The sequence below is a fragment of the Callorhinchus milii genome, unplaced genomic scaffold (genome assembly GCF_018977255.1).
Source record: "Callorhinchus milii isolate IMCB2004 unplaced genomic scaffold, IMCB_Cmil_1.0 Scaffold2, whole genome shotgun sequence".
Taxonomy (NCBI): domain Eukaryota; kingdom Metazoa; phylum Chordata; class Chondrichthyes; order Chimaeriformes; family Callorhinchidae; genus Callorhinchus; species Callorhinchus milii.
Genome location: NW_024704743.1, coordinates 76,466,421 through 76,490,788, shown reverse-complemented (window position 1 = coordinate 76,490,788; position 24,368 = coordinate 76,466,421). Strand labels below are relative to the sequence as shown.

At 41.1% G+C, this 24,368-nt stretch overlaps 1 protein-coding gene across 1 annotated transcript; it reads left to right on the top strand.

Annotated features, from left to right (window-relative positions):
• Positions 1 to 214: 214 nt before the first annotated feature.
• LOC103183411 (cartilage associated protein) lies at positions 215 to 24,346 on the top strand. The gene is made up of 7 exons (XM_007900878.2): positions 215 to 791; positions 4,381 to 4,530; positions 5,452 to 5,623; positions 7,125 to 7,253; positions 8,996 to 9,141; positions 10,442 to 10,525; positions 22,337 to 24,346. Exons 1-7 carry the CDS (start codon positions 345 to 347, stop codon positions 22,397 to 22,399), a joined length of 1,191 nt encoding a protein of 396 aa, XP_007899069.2. The 5' UTR covers positions 215 to 344; the 3' UTR covers positions 22,400 to 24,346.
• The last annotated feature ends 22 nt before the right edge of the window (positions 24,347 to 24,368 follow it).

Genomic DNA, 24,368 nt, shown 5'->3' with positions numbered 1-24,368 from the left:
ATTTGCATGAGGACCCCGTGTTATAGGGGGGGGGAGAGGGAGGGAGGAGGGGGGGGGGCAGCTCACTGCGGGCACCCAAACGTGATGGTTCTCACGGCCCAGTATTGTGGGCGCTTCTGCTGTTGGCGATTGGTGGCGTCTCCCGCGCTCCGCCGTGTCATTGGCTTTCCTGCAAGTCAATCATTCCCTCCCCCCACCCCCCCCCCCCCGGGAAAGTTAGGTTGCGGGGCAGCTGGAGCCGGGACTGCGGTCACACACACCCACACACACACAGAGAGAGAGAGAGGGAGAGCGGTGCAGGTCCTCAGTGCTCGTGTGGTTGTGGAGGGTTGAGACCAGAAGCCATGGACCGCTGTGTGGCGGTCTGGGCGCTGATGGCCTTCCTGTGCGCCAGCGACGCCCAGTACGAGAAGTACAGCTTTCGCAGTTTCCCTCGGGACGAGCTGATGCCGCTGGAGTCCGCGTACCGCTACGCGCTGGACCAGTACACGGCCGAGAAGTGGCTGGAGACCGTGGAGTACCTGGAGATGAGCCTCAGGCTCTACCGCCTGCTCAAGGACAGCGAGGCTTTCTGCAACCTCAACTGCAGCACCGCCCGACTGGACGACGAGAGCCACTTCGGGCAGTTCACCGAACTCAAGGTCTTCGGCAACTTAATGAAGAGAGCGCAGTGCCTGAAGAGGTGCAAACAGGGGCTGCCCGCTTTCCGGCAGTCTCAGCCCAGCAAGGACACCCTGGAGGACTTCGAGAAGCGAGAGCCCTACAAGTTCCTCCAATTCGCCTACTATAAGGTGAGCCGAACGATTATTTTTTTTTCTCTCTCTCTCTCTCTCTCTGGATCGAAAGATCTCTTAAGATTACTTGACAGCAAAGAGCTGCCTTTCTCTCCCCCCCACACACACACACACACCCCACCCCCACCCCACACACACACCCCACCCCCCCCCCCACACACCACACCCCACCCCCACCCCCCCCACACACACCCCCACCCCACACACACACCACCCCCCCCACACACACCACACCCCACCCCCACACACACACCGCACCCCCCCCACACACCCCCCCCCCACACACACACCCCACCCCACACACACACCCCACACCCCCCCCACACACACACCACACCCCACACACACACACAAACCCCTCACCCCTCCCTTTAGATCCATCCATCCCTCCATCCATCCATGTGGTGTTTGGGGCTATTTTTCACACGTGTCCTGGAAATGTGAGGAAATGTGGCAGTGTGTCTGATCGTCTTCATACAGTTTTTTTTTGTTTGGACGCCTTCAGCCACCCACACCCTCAAATAAAGTACCACCAGGAAGTCGAGTTTTAAAATGCATGACCAGAAACTGATCTGAACAACACTCCCCCTTTTTTTAAGGTATATATGTTGTCTTGGCTGCTTGCCCTGTTGCAGCGGTTACTTAACAGTATTTGCAGCCCCTTTGCATGACTTTTCTAGTGTCCCGACTGTCTTCTCAGGCTATTCCTGACACACTTCAAAGCACGATGTAATCTGTGCAATTTTTCAAGGATGTTTGGGAACCAAGGGCATAAAGTGCCCTGATCTTTTCTGTGCTCTGTAACCTGTCTCACCCTAACTCTGCAGCCAGCAAGGAGCTGACATGACATAAAGCGGCTGCTCAGGATTGTTGGCATAGCTGTTTCAGGAAACATTATTAACCTGAACCCTGTGGCGAATTTTCCTAATCTCTTAAATTGCTCGCTTAGCTATTTTTTGGCACAAAGTGTAAAATGATACAGAAAAGGCTTTGCCTGTCATATTGCAGTTGATACTATTGGTTATCAGGGAGCCTTGGGATTGTTTCAACAACAACAATAACTTGCACTTGTATAGCGCCATCCATTCAGGTTAGGGTCTCAGAGCGTCTCAGTTTCAGTGGTGATCACTGCTGGAGCAGATTAGAGGTTTTTTTCACGTGTTGTTAGAATAGTGTCATTTTTTTTGGTCATCTGGGTGTCTGGCACATGTGGAAACCTATCACCATGCTTAAGAGTATTCAAACCAAACCATGAGATTTCTATGCATCCCACATACATATGGAAATCCCGGAGATGGCGTGTTGGAATGGAATGCGCACTCTCTCTCTCTCTCTGGAGGGCCGCATCCAGTTTACTTAATTCCAGAAAGTATTAGCCGCAGGTCGGCAAAAGCCAAAGCTTGGGTTCCCAGAGTGTGTGTTAGGGTATTGCTGGAGTCTAACCAGCTAAAACCACACAGCTTGCCATTGATACCGCTGTCTGGCAAGCTTTCCGCTGCTTGTCCAACTGGGACAAGCCCTGCTTTGCCAATCTTGTTGCCACAAAGCCAAATTCAAGTTCCAGCCTCAAATGGCACTCATACTCTGGTTTTCACAAAAGCCCGAGTTTACATGTTTTGGTCTATTTGAGAAGGTAAAGGACAATATTCAGCATTTTCCCCTTTCCCGTGGCCCATGACCCTCCATGATAAGTCAAATTAGCAGATAGTATTCATTGATGTGCTTGGGGCCATCAAGAAAACAAGGGAAATTATATGGTTTTGTACACCTTAGCAGTTGTTCAGCTGGAAGAATACAGCAAAACAAAAGATATTATGCATGTACAGTTTTATGTAGACTTAGAATGAAAAAAACATAATTACTAAGTAAGTCAATATTATAGTAGTAAAATGTGGTGCTATTTATCTGCATGTCCATTTATCCACATTTACCATGGATGTTGGGATATTGGAATTCAATCTTGCAAGGTAAGGGTTATGCAGTGCAGTATTCTAATATAGTGTAGGATTAGGGCCGGAGAGGGGAAGGAAGAGGTAGGACCAAAGTGGGTTAAGATAGTAGCAGTATGACTCTTGTTGGAATAATTTTTAGTAGGTGCTGTATCCAGTTTCTTTTAGAGAGCTGTCCGATTATCTGCACTGTTTTGCTTATCAAAGAAGTGGCGCTCAATCCCAATTTGTGTGGATAATTTTCTCCCTTTTTTTTTGAGGTAAATAAAATTGGTCATTCACTTCACAGCTGCATGTTGGACATTGCTATGTCCAAACTGCCTGCTGCTTTCATCTCCAAATGCACAGTCATTATACCTTACAGTAAATCCTGTGAAGCACTTTGAGGCAACAAGGACAAATTGCATTTATATAGTGCCTTTCACTTTGGGAGGACATCCCAACGCGCTGGACAGAGGAGTTTCAATAACCTGAAACAGCGCTATAATAAAATGCAAAGATTATTATAATAGGTAGCTTTGAAAATTAATGGAGGTTAAAAGCAACATTTTCTTTAACAAACTGCAGCCTTTTCTTTTTAAAAAATTAGATTGCTGGCAGGTCTATGGAAGGTCCTTTGCTCCCATTGACCTGATAGAGCTCAGATAAGCAAACACATCTGTGGTACTTAAAGAGTTGAGAGAAGTACACACAGTTGCTGGTAAATTACCGGTGTCTGAATTATACATTGTTTATATTTTGCTCCATGAATGCATTTTCTGCAAACTACTCCTGTAGCTCAGTGGTTAGAGCACTCGCCTGTGAGACACCTGAGTTCAATTCCAGGCAGGGCGAAACTTTGGGCAAGTTTCCTTGCTCCACACGCCGAATAATAATCCCTCCAAAACAAAACAATAATAAATTGGTCATTTTCAATCCACGACTGTTTGTGCGACACTGCTGTGCGTAATTGGCTGTCGCGATTCACCCACAAATATATGGTCAATGCATTTTACAGCATATTCTTTGAGACATCTAAAAGACGTGAAAAGCACTATATCAAATGCAAGGATTATTATATTACTTCTGCAAAGGAACTTTAAACGGATGCTGAAGAACAATGTAGATCGGCAAGTCTGCAATGAGATGGCACAAATTTAAGCCCAAAAAAAGGAAAGGATAGTGGAAAACATTATATAGAGAGTGGTTTGAGTTTGGACTTCTCTACTATAAACCATAGTTCAAGCAGACTCCATAAATTATTTAAAAAGAGAATTAGAAAAATGCTTGAAAAAGAGGGATATTAAAGAATATGTGGAGCGAGCAGGAGAATGTGAATAGTTTAGGTGTTGATGTGAAGAGAAACACCAGTACAGACTTGATGTATGGATTGACCTATTTCTTTGCTGTAGCATTCTATGATTCTAAGTATATTACAGTAAATCAGTACAGCGGACACTGAGTGCTGATCATGGAGATATATTGAGGTGTTTGAATTCTGACTCGGTGATTCTTCTGATGACTTCCAAGTTTTGTTTCTTTAAATATGCCTTTATATTAATCCAAATAAACATTGCATAATTGTTTGTTCTGTGATGTTTTATGCTCTTCTGTTTGTTTACTTATTCCTAAGAATGTATATGATCCTGCATTTTTAGTCAAACAACATCCCAAAGGCTATATCGGCAGCACACACCTTTCTTCAAAAACACCCCAATGATGAAATGATGCTGCGGAATATGGCTTATTACAAGAGTCTGCCAGAGGCGGATGATTTCATGAAGGACCTGGAGATAAAAAACTACGAGGCAAGTGATTATACATGGAGATTCACAAATTTACTACTTTAGGAAATACTATGATTTGTCTGTGCAAAATATACCACTTGTCTTCATAAGTGTAGGTGCAGGAGCAGAAGGTTTACAGCAGATCTTTTTGTGCAATTGATCATTGATAAATGGGAAACAGTTTGAGGGAAGAGTGCATTCCAAATTTTTGCAGTCCTGATATCTACTCGGGAACTAAAAATAACTTCAAACGTTATGCTGTTAGATTGTTTCTAATGTTATATTATGATTGAGTTATTGGGACACAAAATTACTTGCAAAGGTTTGTGAATTGCAGACTTACAACAACAACAAAATTAAATTTGTAAAACGCCTTTCACGTCGGGAGGACGTCCCAAGGAGCTGGACAGACAGAGTCATGGACCCGAGCTGGGGGTCGGGGAGAATGGAGGGCAGGGGAGGTAGGGGGGAGATCGAAAGCATGGTCGAAGAGAAGGGTCTTGAGATGGGTCTTGAAGGGGGCGAGGCGGAGGGACTGCGGGGTGGAGTTCCATAGGCTGGGGGCAGAATGGCAGAAGGCCCGCCCGCCAATAGTGGGGCGATCAAGGTGGGGGACGTGAAGCAGACCGGAGCCCGCTGAGTGGAGTGAGCGAGCAGGATGATCGGGAATTAGGAGGTCACAGAGGTAGGTGGGAGCAAGTTGGTGGAGGGCTTTGAAGGTGAGGACCAAGATCTTGAACTGTATCTTCTGTGTGATGGGAAGCCAGTGGAGTTGGGCGAGGATGGGGGTGATAGGGTCGCGAAGCCTCGTGCGTGAGAGGACATGGGTTGCAGAGTACTTGTCAAACTGCAAATTTTTAAAAATTATTTTAGAAATCTATTGTAATACTCTGCAATTCCTCTCATTGAGCATTGTATAACCAGACTTTTGCTATCTTTTAGAACCTGTTTGTCAGAGCAGTAAAAGCATATAATGGTGAGAACTACCGTACTTCTGTCACAGACATGGAGCTGGCAATACCTGACTACTTCAAAGCGTATGATGAGTGCATTGCTGCCTGTGAGGGTGCTCGAGAGATCAAAGAGTTTAAAGATTTCTACCCTTCTATAGCAGGTTTGTGTACCTCACTTCACGTCTGAGTTTTGGATTAGTCAAAATGACTTTTTACAAAGAATCATTGATATACATAGCTTTAAAGTAGGGATCATTTTTAAATTGCAATTTTAAACAATTTATTATGTATGAAAAACAAAACTATATGGGGCACTTTTTTAAAATGCATTTCCTACAAAAGGTATTAGGAATCATTACGTGGGGGAGAGGTATTGAGATTGGAAAACTATTGTCAGTAGAGTGTCACTCGAATTCACTGCTTACTATACTCAAATTACTCTTCGGAGAACTGCACTGATATAGCATCCAGAAATTCTAGTATTTTCCAGAGATAATAATAATAATAATAATCCTTGCATTTGATATAGCGCTTTTCACGTCGGAAGGACGTCCCAAAGCGCTTCACAGAACACACTGTAAAGTGAATTGACTGTAAATTTGTGGGCGAACGCGGCAGCCAATTGCGCACAGCAATGTCCCACAAACAGTCGTAGATTGAAAATGCCAATTTTATTATTGTTTTTGGTTTTGGAGGGATTATTATTAGGCGTGTGGAGTAAGGAAACTTGCCCAAGGTTTCGCCCTCTGCCTGGAATTGAACTCCGGTCTCTCGCTTGCAAAGCGAGTGCTCTAACCACTGAGCTACAGGACTCCACTTTAACGCTGTAAGCACTGTAGAATGCAAAATCTTTCTTATAAATTTGGTCAACGTACACATGCAGGACATGAGCTGAGCACATGTGGTTGAGATGCAGCAAATGGAGAACATACATGAGTAAGAAGGGAATAGAAGAGTATCAGGGGAGCTAGGGATGGGAAATTAGAAGGGATGGAGGCCAATGTGGAGTATAAATGTCACAGACTAGTTAGGATGAGTGGCCTGCTTTTGGGCTGTTGATTCCATATAATTTTGTGCCACACTCTGAAGTGAGCATTAGTTGGAAGGTACAACAACGAATAGAGTCTCCAATGTTCTAACTTACCAAGGGAACCAAGTTCCCAGTTCATCTAGGCACATAAATTAACTATGCAGATGTATTCTATTTACTTAGCATTTTAGAATGTCTAGAATTTGGCAAACTTATAAATTCAGTTTTGAAGTCAGTTTTCTTAGGAACCACGTGTTCCTTATTGCAATGTTGACATCGCTCATCTCAATGAGCACAAAAACATCATTCCTAGGGAATATTTGCCACAAAATACACAGTCAATTCACTTTACAGTATATTCTGTGAGATGTCTCAAAGACGTGATAAGGAACTGTATCAAATGCAAGGATTATTATTACAAGAAATGTACTTTGCAGTATCAACATTTCTATAGGGAGCTTAAAAGAATGTCTGCAGATTTTTAGATTCTTTTGCATTTTTCAATGTTTAACACTGACCAAAGATAGCTGAACCCAATTTGAATATAGACTAAACTTAGTGAATTTGGGTTGTGTGACTTCAGTTTCATAAATACCTGTTTTCTTAAGAATAATTATCTCTTTCATTTTCAGACCATTACACTGAGGTTCTGAAGTGCAAAGTGAAGTGTGAACACGAACTGACTCCTGTTGTCGGAGGATTTTTTGTGGAGAAGTTTGTAGCCACAATGTACCACTATTTGCAGTTTACTTATTACAAGTGTAAGTACTCCAGTAAATTGGGCTCAATGAAGAGGAAGCACTGTGGAGAGGAGTTGCTGGCTGAATAGCCATGTGAAGAAGATCCTTTCTTATGAAAAACTAGAACTTGGAAGCATGTTATATCCATATATCCATATTTCTATATTAGCAACCCGGTGTTTGTCGGTTGTTTTTCTATTTAAGTGAAGCCAGGATAACGGCAGGAAAACTGAAAAATCTGAGCAAAAAGGTTTACTTGAGTGAAAATGTTATGCAAATATACCCTACAAAGAAGGAAAAATCCTGACTAACAAGAGAATTGTAAAGTGATGCCCGATAAACCAGATATGTAAAGCCAGGAAAATCTGCAAATGTACAGAAGAAAATTCAGTGCTCTTGAGGGAAATTCAAAATCTGTTCTGTGATTCTGTGCTCACAGTTCAAGTTAACACCCCATTCCATTGTTAATATTCATGCCTTTTAGTAGTCCTGTTCAAATTCGAGAGGCTTTGAGGAATTTAGATTGAGGCATGCACCCAATTCACATGTTTCTTAAAAACTAGAACTGCTCTGCAGTGGCTTTTCAAATAACGAACTTTTAACAGGATTTACCAACCAATCCTTGATAACTAATACATTAAGAATCTTTGCATTTGGTATAGTACCTCATCATATCAAAATGTTTCAAATCATTTCATAATACTGATTGTGTATGTAGGCAAATGCAGCATCCAGTTTGAGTCCAGCAAGGTCCCACAAAGAGCCAGAAGCTGAATGACTGATTTAACTGGGGACTTTTGGCAAGACATTGGGAGAAACTCACTTATCATTTCAAATATTGCTATGGGTACTTTAATGACCATTCTGCTTTCTTATATCTGAAAGATCCCTCCTTGAAGTTGAGAAACTATGCTTAAAATGTGAGATTAGGACATAGAATGGTAAATATTGAATCCTGCTGGTAATAGAGCGTCGCGGCAACCTGCAGGAATTCTGCCAGATTCCACAATGTCCTCAAGTGCGCCCAAATAGTCTGCACAGCTGAGCAATGGTTTCTGGCTTATGATCTAAAGCACCTGCTTGAATTGTTGAAGTAACCTGTTCTGACGTATTATTAAATTGATCATTCACTTCATTGTTGTTTGTGGGCCATTGCTGTGTGCAAATTGAAACTAATAATAATCCTTGCATTTGATATAGTGCCTTATCACGTCTTCGAGTCATCTCAAAGCACTTTCACAGAATATACTGTAAAGTGAATTGACTATATATTGTGGGCAAAACCCGGCAGCCAATTGCACTTAGCAGTATCCCACAAACAGCCATAGATTGAGTGACCAAGTTATTACTTTATTATTTTGGTTTGAAGGAATTATTACCCTCAAAAAAAGCGATCGGCAAATTGACTAACAACCGGGTTCCTACTTACTGCTAGGTAAACAGAGGAGTGTGGAGTAAGGAAACTTGCGCAACATTTCGGCCTGCCGGGATTCAAACCCAGGTCTCACTTGCGAAGTGAGCACTGAGTTACAAGATTCCACTAAGTTTCAGCAAATGTATTTGAAGTCAGTGGATTACTCTTTACACTGCCGTGATTTCTCTCACATATTCAAAGCGATGTAGGCTTTCTATTGGTAGAGTTGCACCCTGTAATACAGGCTGTATATTAATAATGTTAAGGAAACAATAGATTGATGTGTTGCAATATAAGCCCAGAAGTGTACAACCCTTCTTAAACTGCTTACCTGTGCTCTGTCTTTCAGTAAGTGATATGAAGAATGCTGTTCCATGTGTAGCAACCTACTTGCTATTTGATCCAGATGATGAAGTGATGAAGCAAAATATGGTGTATTATCAATTTCACAAGGAGAACTGGAGCCTCACTGATGAAGATTTTCAGCCCAGACCAGTGAGTAACTAACTATAGTGACGTGTGACAGTAAAAAAAAATGGGGGGACTGGCGAGAAAGAGAAGAGTCAACGTTATATAAAAAGTATACAAATGAGAATCTATTACAGATCTAATGTGTACTTTTGTACCTATTTCATTAATGACACTAATTTAAGTTGTAAGCAGACATAATAATATTAATCATCATTCTTACACATATATATATATATATGTTAAAAAAATCTTTTTTTTAAAAATAGCATTCTGTTCTGTCCTTGTTTAATGCTGTCTGAACTTGACATGATGAGCAAAGATTCATCTCCTACCTCTACGTTTCTTTCATCTGTTCAAACTAATTCACAAAATTATTGTAGCACATTTAGAGAATGAGATTTCTAACATTTTATCTAAAAAGGAGGATTTCTGCTCAAGGTGTGTTCTAACTAATAATAGTGCTGGCATCTGTGCCATGTTAGAGAGTGAACATTCTGGATCCTCACTTAGTTATCACACATCATATGTGACTATGTGTGTTGAATATCAAAATCACAAAATGAGTGTTACATAAGATTTTTTTTACCCACAGTTGATTTCTCCACAATTCACTGGCTACAGTGGTAACTAAAACTTCCTTCCATTAAGAGTTTTATTGTCCCTAAAGCAGCATGTTGTGACCCTTTTCTCTCGCTGATATGTGTTCTCTCTATCTCTCTGATACATTCTCAATCTCTCTTTTTCTCACTCTGCTGTTCTCTCGGTTTTTCTGTGAGTTTTTCTCTTTCTCTGACTTTATCTCCATTTCTTACTCTAACCATAATAGTTGTAGTAACTTAACTATGTGCCTATTAGCCTCATGTGAACAAACTTTGATCATACCCAAACAGGATTTCCCCCCCACTATTTTGCTGCCCTATGTTCATTTTTGCATGGGTTTATAAACCAAAATCCACAATAGTAGTTGGCTCCTTCGATGAACTAAAAAAAAATCAAGTGTATATAGAATAATTATTTATTGCATTTATTATAGAGCATTGAGAAAATATTCAAAGCACTTCACAGAATACATTGTGAAGTGGTGTGACTGCATTTTGCAGCCAATTTAGAATGTGTGAAACTCTTGTCTGAATACTTTTAAGCATCGTAATTGTGTTTGCACGTGTGTCAGACACCTAAGTGATCAAAATATACTGCTGAGAAAGCTTGATTGATCGAATGCTTTCTATGACTTAATTTCTATGATTCTTTACTCCTGAAAGACCGTGCCCCAGGGCTCAAAATGTTGTGGTAATTGTTTTGCTTTTTTACTGTTGCCTTGTAGGAGGCCTTGCGATATTTCAACCAGACTACGTTTCAGCGCCAGATGTATGAGTTTGCCATGGAGCATCTGCAAGATGATGATGAGGTAAGCAGTGATGGCTGTGTCATCAGATTGAGATGTAGCGCAGCATCAACTGCCCTGTGATAACCATTTGGGGTTAGGGTTAGGGTTAGGTCTAATTCGCCACTTATATTAGGCTTTGAAGTGGAGTCCTGTAGCTTAGTGGTTAGAACACTCACCTCACAAGCGAGAGGACCTGGGTTTGTTAACCAAGATTCTTTACTCCACACGCCTGATTACCTAGCAGTAAGTAGGAACCCAGTTGTTGGCAGATCACTTTTCTGGGGGTAATAACCCCTATTTTAAAAATATTAAATTACAATAATAATTAAGCCAAGTCAATTCATGACTGTTTATGGGACACTGCTGTACGCAATTAGCTGCCGTGTTTCGCCCACAAAGTACACAGTCAATTCAATTTACAGTTAGTGCTTTGTGACGTCTCAAAGACGTGATAAGGTGTTATATCAAATGCAAGGATTATTATTATTAAGATGACTACATCTGTTGTGTTAGAAGGGATGACTTTTGCTCACTACCTCTGGGAAGTTGCTGCGTGAAAATTGTTAATGTGAATCCATCCATTTCATTCAAGCATTCAGTCCCCTCCCGTTTCTCACCGGTTCAGCATCAAGCTCCGCTATTGTGTAATCCAAGACACTACCGTACATGAAGGGCACTACATAAATGCATGTTCGTTTGTTTTTTTTAACAAGTATTCAGCTCTGTGTAAGAGCACCAATTTGCTGCGCTACTCTGCTAGTTTCATTGTTCTCTTGCCAATTTTTTACACTCTGTTTGACACCTTTTTCCTTCCACTGAAATAATTCTACAGCCACGGATTCTGAAGCACCCATTTCATAGATCTCCATCTTTCCTCCCAACAGTGCCCGTTGCCTTCATTCCACCGGGTCTGGCCTCCTCCTTGTCCCCCGAGTCCTCCGCTCCACCCTCGACGGCCGTGCCTTCACCCATTATGTCCCGAGGCTCTGGAACTCCCTTCCTCACTCCCTTCCCCTCGCTTCCCTCACTTCCTATTTTCAGGTCTCGGCTGAAGGTCTTTCTTTTCAACTGCGCCTTTGGTCACTTTCCTCCCCCTCCCCCTAGCTCGGTCTCGGAATCCGTTACTGTGAAGTGCTCTGAGACTCCGTCCGGCATGGAGAGCGCTATATAAATCCAAGTTGTTGTTGCTTTGTTATAATTCCCTAATGTTTATTTTCTGCTTCTTTCCTTTAGCCTGTTACTAATTTACATCAATGTCTTGCTACCCAAAGACATCAGTTTGTAAAAGAGTTTCTCATGTGGCACCTTGTCAAATGCCTTTTGAAAGTCTAGGTACATCAAATGCCTTTCCATGGTCAAACTGGGATTCCACCGCCTCAAAAAAAAGACTAAAATTCGTTTGACAAGATCTACCTCTTCTGAAGCCTGTCTGTCATATCAGGTTACTTTCATATAGGTTTTTTTCCATTTTGCTTTGAATAAATTGAATTTATTCCAATCAGTGAGGTCAGGTTAATGGGTCTGTAGATGCCAGGTATGATTTTGTCACCTTTCTTGAATATAGGAACCACATTTGCTGGTTTCCAGTCTCTTTTACAAAATATGGTAGACCACAAGAGGGAGCCAAACCCAATGTTTTGACTCCATGTTTGAGTCAAATTACAAGATTCCAAAAGTCAAATTGCTAAAAGTAAATCCTGATGTCTCAGGATGGCTCTCGTGAACTCTGATCTCTTGTTTGATTCTGCATCTCTACCTCTATACCTCTGCCTCATCCTTCTCTATAAATGCCACCTCAAAACTTCCCTCATTGTCCGAGTCTGTGGTTGCCCAGTGCTGTGGGGTCACTATATAAATGCAAGTTAATGTATATATCAATGACCTGGATTCATAGACCCAGTGTAAGATAATTATATTTGCATTTGATACCCAAGTTGGGGAAGTGATGAAATTAAAGGGGATGACAAAGGATCTTGAAGTCGATCTTTTCAGAGACTGGGAGTCAGTTGAATCTGGCTAGGATTGGGGAGTTTGGTGCGGGAGAGGATGTGGGCAGTGGAGTTTTATTTGATTGGACCTTGTGGATGGTTAAACTGGTGGGGGGAACCAGTGGGTAGTGTGTTTGAAAAATGAAGGCGGGAGGTGACAAAGGCTTGGAAGAGGCGGACAATGTATGGGGAAAGCAACCCAGTCAGGAACCAAATGCAAAATAGGAAGGATAGCTGGAGATCAAACTAGATGCGGAGCTTGCACACAGGTTCAGTGAGTTGAACTTACTAAAAGGGAACCTGAAGGAGATCTAGGGTGTTAGTGATCGCCATGTCAAAACAGTGTGATGCAGCAATAAATAAGCCAAGAGGAATGAGTTATGAGCAACGATTAGACAAAATAGGGCTCTTCAGTCTTGAAATAGTCTTCTCAGAGGGAAACTTTTAGAGGTAAAGAGATTTTAAATGGGACCAAGAAAGTAAACTCAGAACAATACTTTCAAATGCACCAGGACAGTAAGACAAGATGAGATTTGAGTTGCAGGATAGTCACCAAGTATTTTTTGCCCAGACCATGATTAATGCCTGGAACAGGTTGGCAGGAAATATGGCTGAGGCCAGGATGCTGGATTCATTTTTTTAAAAAATACTGGTAGGTTATACCACCCTAACTCAGATTGAACTTTATTTTTTAAAAAATTCAGCTAAAACTCTCTTGAGGCCTTAAATTCTACCTCGTCTTAGCCTGCAAGACAATGTTTGTCTTTAAATTTAAGAATTAAAGACTATATTTTAGTCAGCCAGGTATCTTGACACATACGGAAACCCGTCACCATGCTTGAGTATCCAAATTAAACAGAGTTCCTTGCATCCCACCTACATCTGGACATTTCCATGTATTAGAATAGAATGTACCCTCTCTTCCTGAAGGAACACACCATGCCTACCTAATTCTGGAGAGTATTAAGTGCAGGCTGGGGGACCTCAGTGTGTGCATTGGGGTACTGCTGGAGTCTAACCAGCTAAGACCATTTGTCATTAAAAGCACTATCTGACAAGCTTTCTCGCTGCTTATCCAGCTAGAACCATCCTACCCATGAGGGCAGTGGAGACTATGCTGTGGCCCGCAGGCTGTTTGATAGGTAGTGTGATTTTAGTTTTATCTTAATTGAATATTTTTTGATTTGGAGCATAAATCAAGTAAGATTCAATCACAAAAAATAACTTTGGCCACTGCTGCATTCGGAATTTTGGCTTGCAGGGTTAACAGGAGCTGAGTTAGGAAGAGTTCCTGTCCCAGTGCCTTGTTTGCCTTTCCAAGTCCTGCTGATGAGCTAGGCTGGCTGTGCTATCAATACCTCACTCCAAAAGCCGCTGAAACCCTGTTCCATGCCTTTGTCACCTCTCAGCTGGACTATTCAAATGCCCTCCTCACCGGCCACCCATCCACTACCATCCATAAAATCCAGGTCATCCAAAACTCTGCCGCCTGCATTCTTACCCGCACCAAACTCCGCTCCCTGATTACCCCAGTCCTTGCCAGTCTGTACTGGCTGCCTGTCCCGGAGAGGATCGATTTCAAGATCCTTATCCTTGTCTTCAAATCCCTCCACTCCTCTGCACCTCCCTACTTCTCTGACCTCTCTCCTCACAACAGTGCCCGTTGCCTTCGCTCCACCGGGTCTGGCCTCCTCCTTGTCCCCTGAATCCTCCGCTCCACCATCGGCAGCCGTGTCTTCAGCCACTACGCTCCGAGGCTCTGGAACTCCCTTTCTCACTCCCTTCGCCTCACCCCCCTCTTCCTATTTTCAGGTCTCGGCTGAAGACCTTTCTTTTCGACCGCGCCTTTGGTCACCTTCTTCCCCCTCCCTCTGGCTTGTCTCCAGGATCCGTTACCGTGAAGCACTCTGAGACGCCGTCCAGCGTGGAGGGCGCTATGTAAATCCCAAGTTGTTGTTGTTGTATATTGCAAAACACCAGCAGGGATCTGTAGTACTGCAGACCCACCTGGTTCAGGAGATTGCCACAGAGGGTGAGTTCAATTCCGACATTCTGTTGCCAAACATGTCACCCTGGATCCAGTTCAGCAGCTCCACTTTTTTTCCCTCCCTCCCCTCCCAGGAGGTTAGAATTGCACAATATTCTCTTATTCATTCTTAATTTGAAATCCAGTTATTTTTAGGAACTGTAGAAAACCAGCTTACAAATTTAGACTGAATTTTAGGAATTTTCCACAGTTTTGAGCGATTTTAAGACAAAATAATCTTGCAGGCTTACACCACATAGGACTTTCTAAGTTCTTTAGATACATATCCATAAATGTTCATCACTGGGGTAGCTTGATCCTGCAACTGACATCCACTGCTGGAAACTGTTAAAGATTACAGAGACAAATTTAACGCTCTTCAATTGTTTAGAAAAAGTATCTTAATTTTTTTTACAACCAACCATCATAGAAATAATCTTAAGCAAGAGCAAATTTGCCCAAATGTACTTAAAATACTTCTTATCCCAGAGTCTGTATTTGAGCACATATTCTCACATACATGAAGATCTCCTCATGTGCTTGCAAGAAGAAGACTAAAGTTAACAGTGGTATGAAACTTCTAATTTAAACGTACAGTGTGGATTTAACATCCTACACAAAGAACATCAAAGGAAAGTTGAGCATATTTAGATGACCTTTACAACATGTTGTGCCTAATATTTTAATGTTTTTTTCTGAAGAAGCCAGATGATCTGGGTTTAATTGAAATGTATTTATGATACCGAAAGTACATTAAGTTCCAAGTCACTGCCTGTATTTGGACAGTGCTGAGGTCTCACAAGCTGGCAAGACATATATAGGTTTCCCTCCAAAAAAAAAGTAGCTTGTATTGCAAAACACCTTTTTTTTCCAGCATCAAGACACCAGCAAAGCAATCACTTTCCTGAGGAGTTTTATTCAACCTCGAGGGCTTGATTTGATTCTGTGTATGTTTTTTCAAGCAATCAGTAGGGGGAGTCTAAGGCATTGAGAGCTTTCATTCCATCATTGGGGAATTATTTGCTGAGCTAAAAGCATGGACATGTTTATGTGCTTTGTTCTTGGATTCTACACAAATCCAATAGCACATTCCAATGACTTGAACTAGTTGGGCCTGATGGCCTGTTTCAGTACTGGAGACTATGTAATTATATATTGTATCAAATTGGCTGATGAAGCACTACTTTATTTTCTACTTAAATACTAAACCAACTTTAGATATAATTCTTTCTCAGGTACATAAACCAGAGCTTTCACACTCGTCACCATCCCAGGATGTACACTCCACCTTATTATGCCAGTCCAGAGCCTTGGCGTCTTGTTTGACCCTCAACTATACTTCCTACCCCACATCTATGCTCTGGCTTACCCCACATTCGCAACATTGCCCAGCTCCGCCACTGTCTCACACCAAAGACCGCCGAAACCCTCATACACGCATTCATAACATCCAGGCTTGGCAATGCAAACTCGTTGCTTGTCGGACTCCCCAACTCCTCCCTCCGTAGACTGCAGATCACACAGAACTCTGCAGCCATGTCCTCTCCCGCACCAGGCTCTGCGACCCTATCTCCCCCATCCTCGCCCGACTCCACTGGCTTCCCATCACACAGAGGGTACAGTTCAAGATTCTGGTCCTCACCTTCAAAGCCCTCCATGGCCTTGCTCCCCCCTACCTCTGCGCTCCCTCTGCTTAGCAGGCTCCAGCCTGCTTCACATCACCCGCCCCACCATTGGCAAGTGAGCCTTCAGCCACTCTGCCCCCACCCTCTGGAACTCCAACATGCAGGCCTCCCGCCCCCCCTCCCTTGCCTCCTTCAAGACCCATCTCAAGACCCTCCTCTTCGACTATGCCTTCGATCACCCTCCTTTTCCCTCCACCCTCCCCAAACCCAACCCCAGCTCAGATCCAAAACATGGATTGTCCAGCGCCTTGGGGTGTCCTCCCGACGTGAAAGGCGCTATACAAATGTCATTTTGTCATAGCTGTATAGTTCAGAGAATTGGGTTAGGCTGGTAGCACTTTAGCAATCTTTAATTCAGGGTCTCCTTTTCTCCCTCTCTTCCTTCCCCCAGCCCTCCCTGTAAGTGCTACTATGCTGCTATGTAAATGAGGGTGAGTGAAAGTTTGAGTGACTTCAGATCACATGATGTGAATTTGAGCCATAGCAGAAAGGGAAATGCTGAATTATCTACGACTCCTTTGTCAAGCAATGTACACCCTTGTATTTTTCTATCTAATTGTACCAGTTAGTTTTTGCTGGGGTGGAGTGTCACACTCTGAGCACTATGCAACCCTTAGAGCTTTTAATGTCCCTCAAAATATCGTTTCTCTATAGTTATGAAATTCTTAAGTTGATTTGTAGATTGTGAATCTTTACATCTGCTGCAAAATATTCTAATGTAGAAATAGCAAATTAGAGCATATAGCAGCAGGCGTGCTAGGAAGAGAATTTTTGTAAAATTAAAATGCACATCCTGTGTATACTGCTAGGAGTGAAGTGCTGTTGCTACAACCATAGACTAATGGAGGAGAGATACCCGATCTATACTTCCTGTTCCTAATTGTATTAGCTGGGACTGAGGAGAGGTCCACTCATGCTGCAACATCTCATGCTGTGTTTAATAAAAATGTTAGCTTAAGTTTATTCAGGTCACACAACTGGAATTAATCATTACAAAGTGGTTGCTTGAAATATTTTGAGTATCCATTGCACTGGTCAAGGACATTTTAAGGAACCATTTCTAATGGTACTGTCACTGTACTCTTATCTTTTTTTATTGCATACTATCCAAATGTAATTTTGTTGTTGTTGAATTACACATTCTATTCAGGTGCACTCTGAATCATGTTAGTACTACATGAGACCCATCTTGTAAGCTTTCAAGTCTTAAATATTGTCCCGCTGGTTTGATTACCTGTTGTACCCACACTTCGCAATCAATCCCTTCAGCAGTTTCATTTTGCATTTACCATATGCATGATAATCAGAGCAAACAATTAGTTTATTAAACATGCACTGACCCAGGTCCATATTTACATGAGTGATTATAAGACGAACAACTGCTTGGCTTCCTCCTGAGTTCCCAGGTTGAGCAATTTAAATGCTGATTTGTAGGTTTTAGTTCTGGATATAAGTAGTATTACTGCCAGAAAAGTGAGATCTAATGTCCATAACGTTTGTAATAATTCATCTCTTCTTAGAGATCTTCTTGGTGAGGGGTGTTGGGAGGAGGGGTTAGTTCTATATGTAATCACTCACATCAGTCCCAGAGTTGATTGTTTATTAATACTTGTTGAGTTTAATTTGAATAGTGTGGATCTTACTGCCACACCTATTATTGCTCCTCGTAGGACCAAGGATACCAAACATTTCAGCTGTTTGATGGTGATTGGGTTAGGGGTCTGGAAGGGCTATGGGTCACCTCGCTGTCTTCCCCCTCTCCCTCCTCCTCCTCCTCCAGGCTCTCCTGGTCTCTCCCTGGGGGTCATCTCCTCAGTGGAATGTTCAGCCCGTTACCTGCATCGCTTTAGTTGAGCTTTGAAAACAGGAACTTTGTGTCCACTGTGACTAATTGTTTTTGGATTCAGTATTTTCACCACTCTCATAGGCAGGTGATACCTTATCTTCAGAGCCCCTTTTTTGATATTTTCCATACTACTTGATCCCCTTCTACAAACTCACATTTCCTTTCTCTTCATTATTAACCTTGATCCATGACTTGAGAGCTTTTTCATAGTCACTTCGCTGTACTATATGAAAACCTTGTGGTAAGGGAGTTTGCAGGTGTCGCCTGTGAAATAGCAAGTATGGAGTGTGGGTAGTTCCAGTAATATATCTAATTGAACCCTGTTATTACCCATGGGAGTCTCTCACCCCATCCACCTTTTACACCTATATTTGCTTTCTTTAAGGCTGTACTCTACTAACTGCCCCCAATTGTACCCATAATTTCTGCCCTTCGTCCTCTGTATCTTCCTCTCCTATTTATAAATTTATAAATATAATAATCCTTGCATTTGATACAGCACCTTATCATGTCTTGAAAGTGCTCCACAGAAAATACTGTAAAGTGAATTGAGTTTGTGGGCAAAACGCGGCAGCAAGCGCACAGCAGTGTCCCACAAACAGTCGTGGATTGAGTGACCAATTTATCTTTTTTGTTTAATATTTTTTGAAGGAATTATCACCCCTGGAAAAGTGATCTGCCAATCAACTAACAATTTGGTTCTATTTCCTCCTTACTGTTTGGCTTCTGTCAATGTCCTCTCCTTCGGGTCTGAACTCCTTAACATCCCCGGGCTCTCCCTCAGACTCTCCGATCCCATGCGCAACTTTGGCGTCAGGTTCGATCCCCAGTTTTTTGTTCTACCACACATCCGTTCCCTGACCAGGACCGCTTTTTTCCGCCTGAGCCACATTACCCGCCTCTGTCCATACCTCTAAACCAACGCAGCCGAAATCCTCGTCTACGCCTTCATCACTTCCCAACTATTCCACAAACTCCCTTACCACAAGGTTTTCATATAGTACAATCCTTCACTTCTCATTTTTGGCGAAGACACAAGCGATCTCAAGAACCACCCACAACACTTTATCTTAAACCATTCTCATTTATTCAAACAAGTAATAGTCTACAACAGATTTTCCAAATGTGGAACAGTGATGCAAAAATAAAAAACTAGCACATAGGCAATACTTTAAAAATACTTAGCTTAAGCGGACTTTAATACAACACGCAATCTTATACTTTAAGACTTACTGAACCTTAATAAACAAAGACTGCTTGGGAAACACAGAAAAAGTAATTTAACCAATTTTACCTCTTCCAAGAAGGTTTGGAATCTGAGTGGTGCTATATCCATCTCAGACCTTTACACCCTTCCCCGAATTTAGCTAAACTTCCATCTTTTATAACCCATTTTAGACCCTTACAACCAAAAACGGAATTCAAAGGTTGTTTTGTCCAATTATATTCAAAGATCAATTAGCCAATCATATTCCCAAATTGGTTCATCCAATCATCTTTTCACACACAGGTGACACCCCGAACTTATCATGTTTTAATGTTATGAGGATTTGGAAGGTTTTCGAGGCCCTTAGTACCAAGTGTGAAAAGTTTATTTCAACACTTAATTTTCCTTCTTTGACACCTTAAAGTCGTAAATTCTTATAGTATCTCAGACATTGAGGCACTAACCTGGTGTATACATCAGGACTGTTTTACACCTGTTGAACACACTGCCCATTTACCCAATGATATTGGTGTATTGATAAGGCCCCCAAAGTTGATAAAACCCAAAAAATAACAAGCTCCAAGAAGAGTATCAGTCCCTTAACTGACATCATTGTGAACACCGATTCACCTCATGATCAGTTGTGTATTTTAATTTAAATTCTTTGTTACAATCTTTTATCTTTAATTCTTGTTATAACCTTTCCTTACAACTACTGGTCAGTAGTTCCCAACACATATCTTTACCCGATATTTCCCAAGTGCTCACTCTTTCTCTGTCCTTTATCCCTGCTTTTGCTCCCTAGCTAAGCTCATACTACATTAATTAATATTTTATAATATCTCTCCTTTTCTCCCTCTTACTACACTAATTCCCATTTTACACTACTTCACAATACACAATGGATTTATATTGGTGAATTGATGTGGTGCTGAGATTACTTGCTTAACGATGATCTCAGGAGTTGGGCTCTGGTGAGATTTGTTTTGTGATTGTGTTGTACCCAAAATGTTCAGTGGAACACTTTCATGAAAATAGTTTGAATTTGCGGCTGTACCACAGCAAAAGCACAGCATTAGATGCGGGAAAAAAAACTCCAATCCTTAAGAGTTGAAATATGAGCAGAAATGCATGTAATTTACTCGCTAAAAATTAAACTTTTTGTTTAGTCCAAGAAGAGCATGAAAGCTTTTTGTCCATGGATGACATGACAGCTGAGACTGGTTCTGCAATGGTCCGATGTCCAAACACGCACTTTCAGAAGGAGTGGGATAAGAGGGATCGTCAGTGCAAACCCTGATGGGGTTTATTTTCCCAGTTATAACTCCCTCTACTGCAGCCCTGACTGAGATAATAACAATTTACATTGATAATAGTATCATCATTTAAAAAAAACTTCATATGCACTACAAAATAAGATCAATTAGAAATGAAGTGATTATTGTGAAGTAAGCAAATGCATCACTGAATTATGTGCTTTTAAAAAAAGCAACAATAAGTTGAATAGAAAATTAATTTGGCTGAAGAGGGAGTATAAGAAAGTTTTACTGAGAGACAAAATACTTTGAAATAGCATTCAAGGTGACTGGTATCCTTAACATCCCCTGAATCACAAGGCAGATGGACTGTAAATTAATGACTCAAAGCAAAATCAATGAAGTGTGGAATAAGTTTGTGTTGAACACAACATATAATGTGGGCAATCTGCAGCAGCAGCATCCCATGAACAACAATGAGGTGAGGAGTAAAATTGATTTGAATTTTTGGGGTTGAGTTAGCATTAGGGAGGAAGAGAAGAGAGAGTTAAAAAGGCTAAAATAAGATGGAAGACTGAGGAGTTGAGAGCTCAAGACTGGAGTGGGGGCCAAGCTCGCATGCGGGGAATTTCGAGGCCAAGATTAGGCACACTATAGCTTCTGTTTATCTTTCTGTGGCTGTTTGGCTGGTAACATGGAATCGGTCCCTTGAGTTGGACTCAGACGCCTTCTTTCTTCAACAGGTCGGAGACACTAACGTAGGACAGATAAGGGAAGTCAACAGTTAGAAAGGATGGACTCAATTAAGAAACTGCTGAACACTAAATTGTGGTTTATTTTACACATGCAAATAGTTTTAATATGATGCACCAACCTGCTCTTTACCTTGCAGTATTAGTCTCAGAAGGGCCCTGGTAGAGGTGTATTAGAGACTAACAGGATAAAAAAAAAGCAAGCCTGGAATGGTACTTTCAGGTACACCAAGGGAGCAGGATAAGAAGACACAAGTTAGAATTGTAAAAAGCATGTTTAGGACACAAACCAGGAAACCATCTGTGAATTTGAAAAATGTAACCCCTTTTAATATTTATAAACAAGAATTCACAATTAACGCAACTAATCTGGTTCAGGAATTTCCACAAATAGATCCTGATATCTTAAAAGAATGTATGTATTAAAACACCTATGCAGGGAATATATTTTGCACCAGAATTTCAGGCTATTGAACGATTGACTTTTAATGCCTGTGGTTTGCTAACAAACAGGCTGTAAAGTGATCGTCAGTTCAGTAGAGTCACAGTACAAAATGGTGAGTCGTTAATTATAAACTGACTGCAGACATTAATGTTTGTTGCATTTTTCCACTGAAATTGAGAAGTGAATATTGCAGCAAATTGCTTTCAGAGTTTGAATGGAAAGTGCCTGAACTCTCAGTCCTTGAGCCGATCAGTACCCACAGTGCTTTTACAGTAATGCACACCGATGCCTTTCATAACCTTTCATAACTGCAAATAAATGTCATTGCAAGATTAAACTTAAGCAGTTTAACATTCCAAAGTTGTCAAAGTTTTTCTTTGATCTTTTGAGCCATTATTCATTTAAGCAGGCCAGTTATTTCCCAGAAAGAACAGACTTGCATGAGTGCTATAATCTTTATGTGTCTTATTGTGTAGTTTATTTAGTATGGCTCAAACTGATTGAACTCAGAATTAACGTAGAAAGTGTGGCACTTTAAGATACTAAATTCCATAATATTTCAAGCTGCCATCCAAGGATTCTTTAAACTTTCAAACTAACATTATTTCTCCCATTTTCTGTCTACAGGGTGATGTGATAGAATATATCGATGATCTTCTGGAAGTACAAGGGCCTAGCAAATCTCAGTGACAAAATCTGGTCAGCGACATTAAGCAACAAGTTTGAACATTCAGATTTATACAGAAACTGGCGAAAAGCACACACTTCTTCTCTATTCCCTCCACTGTTTGAGGATATTTATCCACCCCGAGCGCACACTGAAGAACCTGCAACTGCATGTCCAAATGACCTCTGCTGGTTCATCACCACAACTTTCCTAAATTCTCCAGTTTAGCTTACAGAGGTGCCTCTTTGTAGTTCTTTGCTGCATTGTCTCCTATCTAGTGTCGATAGCTGTTGATATAACAGGAAGCTGTTTTTGTTTCTCACTCTATACTTCCCAATTTAGTTTTCTCTGTGATAGTGTAGAAATGGTTTGTTTCTGCAGCTGAATTTCAATAACCCAAGGCAATCACTGCCTTTCTCCCATTTGTTCTGAGGCTGCTTTCCTGTAAGGAGATGTAGTGATGCTTGAATGTCTCTGCAGGAATATTGCATTAACCATGGGTTCTTGTTGAATGAAGAACTCTTTTTAAAGCCGATTTCCTCCCCTTCAATCAGAATATAATCTTGCCTTTTCAGTTCTAGTTAAAACAAACCACAAATAATAATTGATTTAACTACTATTCGGCCCTCTTTGTTTCTTTGCTCGCATTGCTGCTGCACGTTGCTTAAGACTGTTGCCTTGATCAAATTAAAGCCAGGCATAACAATAATTAGTTATATTGGGTATAACATCTATCAGCAAAATTCCCTATTTGGCATCATACATAAAGGACCTTCTGCCTAACAAAAACAATTTGGGGAGATTATATTTAAGAAAGGCACTGCATAATGTGATTGTTACTCTGCGTAATAATTTAAGTGTTGCATTTGAAGTTTGAAAATATTCAAAGGGGGAATGATTTCGGACGCTGGATAGATCCACGTTATTGGACAAAAGAGTTAAAATAAAACTTTCATTGTCTTTATAGTTGTAGAATTTAGAATTATTCAGGCAGGAAACTCGTATATGTGTGTCGATTATAATCCTGTGGAAAGACTCTAAACCAAACTGGTTTTATACTTTGCTACAGTTAGCTGCAATGTGAAGTGCCCGTGCCAGAGATAACATTGACTCATTTAATAATGTTTGAACATAGAAGCTTGATGCAGTTTGTAGCATGGCAGTGAGAAAACCCCACAACCAATCCTTCATTTGAGCTGTCGGGCGTCTGGACATTTGGTTGAGAGCCATGCTTCAAACAGCAACTCCTTTTAAGCAGAGGTGTGGGGGCTTGAATAACCCAGTGTAGAATACGCTCAAATATTTAAAGTTGGTGAAAGATTAGAAATTCTCACAAAACAACTGTAGCTTTGATAACTCAAATGTACAATCTTTATGATGTTTTGGAAAAAAAAGTAAATTTAATGTCATTTCAATTTGCAAGAGAGCATGTATTATTGGAAGTCTGGCATAATGAATACCTTTGTTCCTTATTGCGACCAGGTTGATCAAAGTTGCCCTTAAATTCTTTCTATATTTATCTCAGGTCACAAACTCCCTGGTCTTTTTATGTATAGTCTAAACTAGTTGAAAAGACATGAAAGAAGTAATGCCATGCATGTATGTAACTTTTCAGATTTATTTTTGATGATAATTTAAAGCAGATTGTCAAGACAGAGCACAAACAATGTGGGAAAAGTCACCTTGTGTATTGACCCAATAATCTTTCGCAACATAGCACAGTATAATCCAACGAGGGCTTTCTGTTTTTCACCTCTTCCTCTGTTGACCGTGAATTGTATGTCCTGCTGATAAATCTTGCTTTTGTTTTCTTCTTCCTCAAATCATCTTAGTGAAACAGATTTTTCTTATATATGTATTACTGCCGGTACGTTCAATTTTGTTACATTATAAAAAGAAGTTGGATAAGAACTGTACAACTAAATTGGTGCCTTAATACTAATAAAAATATTTTTTACTTTTTCTGAAAAGATTACTTTGGTATATTTATTT

What these genes read in the sequence shown, in the direction of transcription:
- LOC103183411 (XM_007900878.2), top strand. Translation starts at nt 345, where the DNA reads ATGGACCGCTGTGTGGCGGTCTGGGCGCTGATGGCCTTCCTGTGCGCC. An exon ending in TTTCTACCCTTCTATAGCAG is followed by an intron (nt 5,624 to 7,124) that starts GTTTGTGTACCT and finishes TTTCATTTTCAG; the next exon opens with ACCATTACACTGAGGTTCTG. An exon ending in ATCTGCAAGATGATGATGAG is followed by an intron (nt 10,526 to 22,336) that starts GTAAGCAGTGAT and finishes TTCTGTCTACAG; the next exon opens with GGTGATGTGATAGAATATAT.